This window comes from Salmo salar, chromosome 27 (genome assembly GCF_965601325.2).
Source record: "Salmo salar chromosome 27, fSalSal1, whole genome shotgun sequence".
Classification (NCBI taxonomy): Eukaryota; Metazoa; Chordata; class Actinopteri; order Salmoniformes; family Salmonidae; genus Salmo; species Salmo salar.
In genome coordinates, this window is record NC_138317.1 from 25619534 (window position 1) to 25630264 (window position 10731).

A 10731-nucleotide genomic window follows, 5' to 3' on the forward strand; every position below is an offset into this window, starting at 1 on the left:
CAGTTTGTCAGTGATGTGTACGCCGAGGAACTTGAATCTTTCCACCTTCTCCACTGCGGTCCCGTCGATGTGGATGGGGGGGGGGGGGGTGCTCACTCTGCTGTTTCCTGAAGTCCACGATCAGCTTCTTAGTTTTGTTGACATTGGGTGAGAGGTTATTTTCCTGGCACCACACTCCCAGGGCCCTCACCTCCCTGTAGGCTGTGTTATCATTGTTGGTAAACAGGCCTAATACTGTAGTGTCGTCTGCAAACTTGATGATTGAGTTGGAGGCATGCGTGGCCACGCAGTCATGGGTGAACAGGGAGTACAGGAGGGGGCTGAGCACGCATCCTTGTGGGGCCCCAGTGTTGAGGATCTGCGAAGTGGAGGTGTTATTTCCTACCTTCTCCACCTGGGGGGGCCCGTCAGGAAGTCCAGGACCCAGTTGCACAGGGCGGGGTTCAGACCCAGGGCCTCGAGCTTAATGATGAGCTTGGAGGGTACTATGGTGTTGAATGTTGAGCTATAGTCAATGAACAGCATTCTTACACATGTATTCCTCTTGTCCAGATGGGATAAGGCAATCAGTCTCTCTCTCTCTCTCCACACACACACACACACACACACACACACACACACACACACACACACACACACACACACACACACACACACACACACACACACACACACACACACACACTCTTACTTACAGTATATACACACAAACTTTAGAGCTGAACTAATAATGATATTCTACTCTACTCTATTGTAGAACGGGCAGTTCAACTACCCCTGGGATGTGGCGGTGAATTCTGCAGGGAAGATACTGGTCTCTGACACCAGGAACCACCGCGTCCAGCTCTTTGGCCCTGATGGGTCCTTCATCAACAAGTACGGCTTTGAGGGCGCTCTGTGGAAACACTTTGACTCACCGCGCGGCGTCGCCTTCAACCACGAGGACCACCTGGTCGTCACCGACTTCAACAACCACCGTCTGCTGGTGATCCGGCCGGACTGCCAGTCTGCCCGGTTCTTGGGCTCAGAGGGAACCGGTAACGGGCAGTTCCTGCGACCGCAGGGCGTAGCTGTGGACCAGGAGAACCGGATCATCGTGGCTGACTCGAGGAACCACCGGGTGCAGGTATTCGAGCCCAACGGGAACTTCTTATGTAAATTTGGCATGCAAGGGAGTGGCTTCGGACAGATGGACCGCCCCTCCGGTGTTGCCGTGACGCCAGACGGAGTTATCGTGGTCGTCGATTTCGGAAACAACCGCATCCTCAAGTTTTGAAGTTCTAATTACTTTTTGCTTTCTTTCTTTCTCTCACTGTTTTCGCTCTCTGTTTCTCAGTTTGGGAGAGGAAATAAAAGAGAGAGAGAGGAGGAATCAACAGACAGACACACAGAGAGGACAGTTTAAATAGAGAGATGATCAGAGCAGACGGAAATACGTTATTACGAAATTAAGGGAAAACGGATTTGTTGATTATTTTATGTATTTCTTTACATTTAGCTTCAGATTGTGGTATACTGTATGACAAAGGGGACCACTAGTAGGATTGATAATCATTAGTGAAAGTGACAAAGAAAAGATCCGTAATTTCTATTTTTTCTATCTCAACTGCTCAGAGCTCTCTCGCTAAACTCTCCTCAAATCGCCATCTCAGGGACTTTTCTCACTTTTTCTTGAAATATTGAACCCACTGCTCCACCACCTACCTCATCTAGTTCTTTATGAATGTACTCACACTCTCCGAGCAGAGGTCTAGTCCGTCAAGTTTTACAAAGAAGAAAAGAAAGTCTACCTCAATACTGAATTTTATTTAAAGAACAACATAGAAATGTTTTTTTTTTTATATATATATATATATATATATATATATATATATTTGCACAGGATAAATAGGATTCATGCTGTGCATCTTGGGTAATGTGTTTTGTTGCTGAGAAACTCGGACGCTGTAGTTCTACGCTGTATGTTTTTGTTCTGGTTATAGAAGCCCAACCTGACCTGTAATGTAGTGTAGAGCGTTCAGTGGTGTCATTTCATGTTATCTCAATTTAGGGTAGCTTGTTAGTTAGTAAATCTCTGTTGAGAATTTCCCCCTCATCTCTCAATGTGTAGTGTCATGGCACTGTCAAAAGAAGAAGAGAGGGTTTTATGTAATGCCAAGCCTGTTTAGGCTGAATCAGCGTTAGTTAGTTAGTTAGTTAGTTAGTTAGTTAGCTCAAGTCACAGGAGGAGACTGATGTTGACAAAGGTAAAACTGATCAGTAGAATCAGAAGAATCTCCTTTAAGCTTTACTAGTTTATTGATCGCAGCGGAGCTGGGACAGATGCTGTTTGATGATTGGTTGGAATCACGAGGTAGGCATTGTTGTGGGGAGATTGTCCCTGCTGTCCCAAATGATCCTATTATCAATTGAATATTGTTGATTCCCCTGTCAGGCATCAAAGTATTACAGGAATATGTTCATGATTGATTAAGCAAAGCATGCTGGATCTATATATAAGAAAAATAATGAAAATGCAAAAAAAATGGAGTATTTTAGAAGTTTATCAGGAGTTATCAGGATGTTGTATCAGTTATTGATTAGTAATCGTGTCGGAGTGACATCTTGTTGTGAATGATGCAGGTGGAGAACGATGCCTCCATAAAGAGTGCATCTTGAGTGGCTGTCCACAGGACGTGACCGACAGCAGTGAGAGCCAATAAGACATCAGGGTTGGATTGTGTGTTGAATTGTGGGGCATTCCGATTGGCTCTTGGGGCCAACAATTGAATCTAATCCCCTTGTGATGCCACTGCAAAGCCCCTCCCTATTTATTAACTTCCAGTCTGGAATGCTGAAGAGAGAGTGTTCTGGAACATGTGCATAAAAAAAGTTATTGGAAATGTTTTTAAACCATTGTCTTAAACTCAGGGCCGTGAGAGAAAAAAATCTAAAAAGCAATTGAACATGTTTAATTCACTCACAAACTTCATCTGAAAGTTTCAGTATTGATTATTTTAAACCCAAGAACATATTTTAGAACAGTAATCTCAATAAGAAATATGCTAACATGATTGCAATTGCTAGCTAGATAGCTAAAATGGTTCCCTAGCAACAAACATCTTAAGATTTGTGAGAAGATATTTGAGAAGTTCGTAAAATCATTACATCTTAAGATATTGTTGAGGAATTACACTTACAAACTATCTTATTAACTTCTTAGTTTTCTTCTTAAGAAGCTTCTTAAGTTTTTGCGTAAGAAGTGTTTTGTGAATCTGGGACCTGACCTCTAAAAGATGGAGGTATATAGAGCCCAGCTAGTGGAGTCAACCAAAGATAGAATTTCTGCACAACGGCCACCTGTAGGTTTGGCATCTGAAGAACTACAAATTGAAAGAAACACTTTGTTGTTTAATCATTAGTGTTGGAGGTCTAAAACACTCCAACTCTCACCAAAAAGATGCATTCGAAGCACCGTCAATGCGGTCAATGACAGTCCGATGGGGAGAAGAGGAATATAGGGCCAACTGTTGTGAAATATTATTAACATTCACACAGTACTGTAACATCTTGTTGAGACAGGAATCCCAGCCATATAAAACTCAATAGGTTTATGTAGCTTTGATTTTGAAGTACCTTTCAGGCCCACGTCTGAGGAGAATGTTGTAGAAAGGTCTGAAACCAGACCATATCGCACAGCAACCAAAGAGTATCTGTGTGTGATTTCAGTCTAGCATCACCACCTATGTTAACGTGACACTGACTCATAACTCATTTGACTCATAACTAGCATCCCTTATTAGCATTAGCATCTCAGCCTACACAACCATTGAGCGCTAACAGATTCCTGATTTATCACCTCTGAGGTGGAACTGTTAGAGGGTTTGTAAATCCCCCTTTCCCTTGTAACGTTAGCCACTCCCTTAGCATATCCTAGCCTAGCGGTATGGACGCTATTAGTGGGTCGCTGACTGAACTTCTTACCTCAGAGGAAAGAGTAGGCCTGCACTTTCCATCCTAATTTGCATCAACTTTCACATCTCTTCATTCACCTCAACATTTATATACCTCAACTTTCATATTCCTCACATTTACTCATGTGTATCTCAATTCTAACAATTCTAATAAAGCCTACCTCAACCAGTAATTTGCATATACATACTGTTACAGAACCAACATTCTCAGACCTCATCAACATACAAATGTCATTTTGCAAATATACCTCAGCACACATTTGACCTCACACTTTAAATGCCTCATGTTACATACAGTACACATAGGCCTACCTCTCAAGTATGTTGACTAGTAACTTATAAACCTCAAGTCTCTCTTATGGACTGTATACCTTAGACTAACTTAAAGTAAAGTGAAATTAAGTTTTTAACATACCTCATGTTACTTTTACCTCAACTCACAATGTAATACATGTTACCTCACCTGTCAGACCAAAGATCTCCATTTAATTTGAAATTACAAGTTACAAATGGCCTTCGCTCCACACTGTGTCCATGAGTGGGTTGTTTAGAAGTGCGGTGAATTATGCCTTTTAATCATATGGAGAAACCAAATAATGCAGATCTGAGAATTGTGCCAAAAAGATATTTGTGAGAGTTTGGTGCCAAATGGAGTTGGCATCAGAATGACACTGTCATAGACGGAGAATGTCATTGGACCATTATATCCTAGATATGTGTTTAGCGAATCAAATCAGTTGGGGACAGATCCCTGTGCTTTGATTGGATGCACTTAGGAGGGCTGGCCCCCTTTTGCTTTACCTCATTTTGCAGATCAGCAGAGCTGTAACCTGATTGTCCAACAGTGAGAGTGATTGTGATGTCACTGTTGGCTGATTGGCCTTAGAGTCTTAGTGATGTCAGAGGCACATGATCATGTAAGATACCCCTTGTGATTTGTTGCCATGCGTTAGGGGGGAGAGGGAGTGTTCTCTCTAAAGAGTTAAGACGTCCATCTTACTCCCCTTAGATGTACAAGAATGACCTCGAATTTCAGCACAATACACCATTTCTCCTCAGTAAGAAAATGTACAAGTGTGGACTTTAGAGTTAGCTTAGTGTTGGTTGAGGAGGATAGTAATTTATTTTGAGACGAGTCTAAAAGTCAAACTCTTTGACAATGCAAAACTGTGGTGTATAGGAACACATTGAGTGAATAAAATGTTTATTTCACATTAATAAGCCTGTTTATTACACAGCGGAGACGTTAGCACATTAAAGTGCAAGTGAGTTGGAGTCCCCAGACCCTGTTGCTTAGAACCCACAACCGCTTCACCGATATGATCTGTCGATGGGTTTCAGTATTACTATATGAAATGTGTAGTCTGCATCAATCTTTTTTTTAAATTAAGTTGCAGGAAATCAATCTTTTTTTTAAATTAAGTTGCAGGAAATTCTATCTTTAAGATCCTGAGGTCATCACTCTTAAAGAGGAAAAACATGTATTTTAAACTGTTTTGTTCATTGTTTTTATTTTTCATTTGTTGCATGCTTTCAAAATTCTCTACAATGAACCAACGTGTCACAGATACATGGGTGTTGTAAACTCAGATGGGTGGGTTACTGAATCGGGATGATTTTATCATGATTATATAGCCAAAGATGTGTGTGTGTTAGGAGTACATTGGATGTATTTAACCTTTTGACCTTTGCGAATGTATTTCCTGTTCCCAAGAGGCTCTGCAGAAGCCAATCAGTGCTCTGCTGGCCATGTCTTGAATCCTGAGATGGGGAAAAAACAGCTCAACTCGCCATCCCTTAAAACAGAGATGTAGCAGAGCCGGTTAGTACAACAACAACTTGTAAAGCTGCACAGTCAGTTTCCCCCCCCCAGTGTTTTTTTGCAACCTCATACACTCTCTGTGAAAAGAAGCTAGGTTTATTGACAAGTTTAGCTGCCTAGCATCGCTAGAATTGCTTGATTTCCCCCTCACAATGATATCCGGGAAGTGTGGGGATGTCTTCTGAGGATGTGATTGGTCGCCTGTACTCCTGTTGGGAGGGGGTTTTATTGGCCCCTGTGGTTCTGTCCACCATTTTGTTTCAGGCCTCTCTTAGCTTTAAGAGAAAAGAAAAAGAAGATACTTTTTTTAAAGTGAAACTGCACCAGCTGGAAAGTCTGCAAGGTCTTAGACCTCTGTCAATGATTGTATCATCTTTAAAGAAAATAAAAAATATGAAAAAAAATGTCAAGATAAAAAAAGAAAAGAAACTCAGGTAGTTCTGTGTCCCTACCCTGTGGGTGTCACAGTGTAACATGTCTCCCCAGTGATGCGGGTGTCACAGTGAAACATGTCCCCCCTTGTGATAATGTAGTGAACCTTTCTGTTATGACCTCAGTACTGGTCTCATTGGTCATTTTTCAGGACATTCTTGTTTTGCATTCGCGCTGTGCAAACAATGAGATTTCTATATGGTTCCTGTGCTTTTAAACACCTCTACAGGCATTGTGAGATGTGCAGCACGACTTTGGTAAAGACGGGCTGAACGCGACCAAAAGTTCTCTGCGTGTGTCCGTTTAGCATAGTACACATTAGTTCTCAATCTGGAAAAGAAAAGTATAATTTTTGGGGGGCTTTTTGGATAATCTCCCTCAAATGTACATTTTTATTTTCATGTTTTATTTTTGTTTCATTTTTCAATTGTTTGATAAACACAAAAGAACAAATACTCCAGACCACACGACTCTCTGCAACCCTTTTGGAATGTATTTTTTTTAAGAAAAGGGTTTGTTGGGAGTTCATGTTGATTTTCGATCACACCCTGTCTGTTGCTAGCAGGAACACAGGACAGGACTGATACTGTACTACCACCCAATCAGAGTCTGGAGAATTAGAACGGATGCCACATTGTCATCCAGTGTTCCATGCCAATGATGTTCCAGTGAGCATGCAATTTAGAATGTTATTGTCTTGGAGCTTTTGTGACAATATGGCATCTTTAAGAATTTTAAGTCTCAGTTTATCAACACTTAGAATCTCTGTAAGCCTATTTCTCCAGGGCTTAGTAATGCACAGCTAATTCAACATCACAGCTTTTAACAAGGAGTTGTCCTAACAAGTTGTCTAGAGAAAACAAGGAGTTAACGGCTAGAGAAGTGGCCGTGTCTTAAAATTGTTTTACCCTGTTCTGTCCTGTATCCTGTGTGCGGCAGGTAGTGTGTGTGTGTGTTTGTGCGCTGCATCGTGTTGTTGAACAGAAATCCACTGAATGTATTCTCCTCTCAGTCCACGAGGTAGGAGGAAGGCAGGGACCAGCCAAGTTTAGATGGGTGCTGCTGGCGCTTCCACGCTTCTATATGTGTGTGTGTGTGTGTGGGGGCGCACATCCATGAGTGTTTTGTGTTGGTGTACTTTCGTGTGTGTATGTGCATGCGCATACGTGTGTTTGTGTGTTTCCCCCTCCCACACTGTGGTTGGTGTGGAAGTGCCGATGTCAGGTCTTCAGTCTAAATATGGCAAAGTAGACTATAATATATCGGTTACCTGCTACACTCTGTGTCTTCTGTGGACTTTAAACGTTTCCTATGCAGTTATTTGGTTTACACTTAAATAAACTTGTATTTCTTTGATTTCTGTCTGGAGCTCTTTTTTTCCCTCATAAATTGCAAGCTCTCAAATGATTAAGTGAGAAAGTTTGACCATTGTTATGATTCTTTATTGTTTATTATAATTAAAGAATATCCTTCATTACAAACACTCATGGAGGAATCTCACCCCTTCTGGAGAGAAATGACAGAGCAATGGAGAGAAATGACAGATTCACAGGGCAACATACCTGAACCATGTTCCATAATAGAGCTTGACCACAGACAACATCCTGGAACAAATGAGTGGATGCTGAATGAAGCGCTACGTTGGGGAGAGGTTTGAACATGGACAATGACAACCATCCTCCACAGTTCTGAGTAGGCAGAAGGTTTGTGAGACCATCTAATAATGGTACCTTGATATTGACAAATCTTAAACTCCTACTCTAGTCAAGTTTTTACCTCAACACCTGATTTACTAAACAAAAGGGATCTCAATAGGTGGTACAGGTATGACATGACATGGCACAAGTTGGGGGGGGGGAGCTTTCCTCTTCTGCCATCTATTGCTCCTATATTGTTCCTGAAGCAACGGGGAGGACAATGACCACATCAGACCAACTCCGTGGTTTGCAGTTGTCTAAAAAAAACACAATTTTGCTCAAAATGAAGACAGAAATCCCATCAACTCAACTGAGCCCCTACGTTGTGTATGAGTTAGTATATATTTTTTTCAAAGCGGTCCTTGAACTCTGGTACCCTCTCCTGTTGTGCTGCAGGGGACAGAGCTGCATGCGTGCAAGGTCATATTATTATGGATGTATGTAGGCTGTGCTATTAATCTCATCTCTCTCTCTCCCTCTCTCTTGCAGTCATGTATAAACCATTCATTTTCCCTGTATCTCCATTCAGAAAGCTTTTGGGAAATGCTCATATATGTAACTGATTTAGTGGAGTTCTTGGAAAACAAGAATAGAAGGGAACATTGGGCTTCTAGAACTCTCTGATGGTGCAGCACGGCGTAGACCGCCATCCATCAAACTAGTGTCCAGGTCCCGTGTGGCTCAGTCGGTAGAGCATGGCGCTTGCAACGCCAGGGTTGTGGGTTTGATTCCCACGGGGGATCAGTATGAATAAAAGTATTCAAATATATGACCTCACTACTGTAAGTCACACTGGATACGTCTGCTAAATGACAGTAAATAAAACATGTAGTGGAATGTATATTTTGTACACTGTGCCCCCTAGTGGAGAAAGGGAAAGTTGCAGGACATGTGAATACCCATCCTCAAATCAACTTGGGCCAAATCCTGAAATGCTTGTGTATAACTGGATTTTTTTGTTGTTGCACAAATCTCCTATCAATGTTGTTGCATGATTCAAATACAAGTTATGCATACACATCTCAAGCTGCCTATCCCTTCCCTACCAGACATTGTGTTCATCAACTCTGGTCCAGGGTTAATTCACACCTGATCCAGTTTAATCATCAAACCGTTCAATATGGTGATCAAAAGTGTCTTATTGCTGGGCTGAAGCTAAAGCCTGCACACTTTTAACGGTTCGGAGTAGGTGACCACTGGTTTACTCTGTACCAGCTGTAGTGGTACCAGCTGTAGTTGCCTCTCTCTACAGCTTGATGTCACTATTGCCTTATAGTACATTTAACCAGAGAACGTAACATTTCATACTGTTTCAATGGTACACTTGGGCACACACACAGGCCACACACACACACACAGTCCAGAAAGAGTTTCAGTCACGACTCAGATGCCAGTAGGACACAACGACCCACAATACACCTGGCGAAACCCACCAGATGGTAGTACACGCACCATTAAGTATGACTGCACACACACACACCAATCAACACACTGTCTGTGCGTGCGTGCGTGCGTGTGCAGGCGAGTGTGTGTTTTTTTTGTGTATGTATGATTTTCAGTGTGTGTGTTCTCAGAGGAGCCAATTAGCTGTACAGGGCTTATCTTGTCTACAAAGTGCCAGAGAGATGATCCAGGTTGCTACGCCTGAGTAAACACACACACATTGTCATTCACACACACAGAATCATCCCAACAATCTGTTTGTTGTTCAGCAAGAGGTTTTCTGTTGACAGAGCTACAATGTTCTCATGTCAGACTGAGGGCTCTATTCAATCAGCTCCGTTGTAGCTGATGTCCCCATAGCGGTTGTTTTGGCGGTTTTGGAGATGGAACTGTGTTAGAGCTGTCAAATCCACAAGCGGCTCCTGGCATTTTACCTAAAGTATTATACCTAAAGCATTATACCTAAAACATTATACCTAAAACAGGCATTGCCATTGTTTACTGGGAGATTTGTGATGTTTTATTTGTGCTTCCCATGACTGTGTTTTGGGATTTTAATCTGTGTGTATATATATACATGAATACTTTACGAATACACTGTACAGTGCATTCGTAAAGTATTCAGACCCCATGACTTTTTCCAAATGTTGTTAGGTTACAACATTATTCAAAACTTGATCAACGTTCTTTTTTTTTATCTCATCAATCTACACACAATACACCATAATGACAAAGCAAAAACAGGATTTTTGAAATGTTTGCTTATTTATATACACTGCTCAAAAAAATAAAGGGAACACTTAAACAACACAATGTAACTCCAAGTCAATCACACTTCTGTGAAATCAAACTGTCCACTTAGGAAGCAACACTGATTGACAATAAATTTCACATGCTGTTGTGCAAATGGAATAGACAACAGGTGGAAATTATAGGCAATTAGCAAGACACACCCAATAAAGGAGTGGTTCTGCAGGTGGTGACCACAGACCACTTCTCAGTTCCTATGCTTCCTGGCTGATGTTTTGGTCACTTTTGAATGCTGGCGGTGCTTTCACTCTAGTGGTAGCATGAGACGGAGTCTACAACCCACACAAGTGGCTCAGGTAGTGCAGCTCATCCAGGATGGCACATCAATGCGAGCTGTGGCAAGAAGGTTTGCTGTGTCTGTCAGCGTAGTGTCCAGAGCATGGAGGCGCTACCAGGAGACAGGCCAGTACATCAGGAGACATGGAGGAGGCCGTAGGAGGGCAACAACCCAGCAGCAGGACCGCTACCTCCGCCTTTGTGCAAGGAGGAGCAGGAGGAGCACTGCCAGAGCCCTGCAAAATGACCTCCAGCAGGCCACAAATGTGCATGTGTCTGCTCAAACGGTCAGAAACAG

The 10731-nt window shown here is 42.2% G+C and overlaps 1 protein-coding gene across 1 annotated transcript in view; it reads left to right on the plus strand.

The window, feature by feature from the left end:
* LOC106588780 (E3 ubiquitin-protein ligase TRIM71) overlaps positions 1-7563 on the plus strand; it is a 52098-nt gene extending 44535 nt beyond the window's left edge. Inside the window, exon 9 of the mRNA XM_014178184.3 lies at positions 758-7563. Within this exon, the coding sequence (XP_014033659.1) occupies positions 758-1276 (519 nt within the window). The 3' untranslated portion in view covers positions 1277-7563. The remainder of the gene's footprint in view (positions 1-757) is intronic.
* The last annotated feature ends 3168 nt before the right edge of the window (positions 7564-10731 follow it).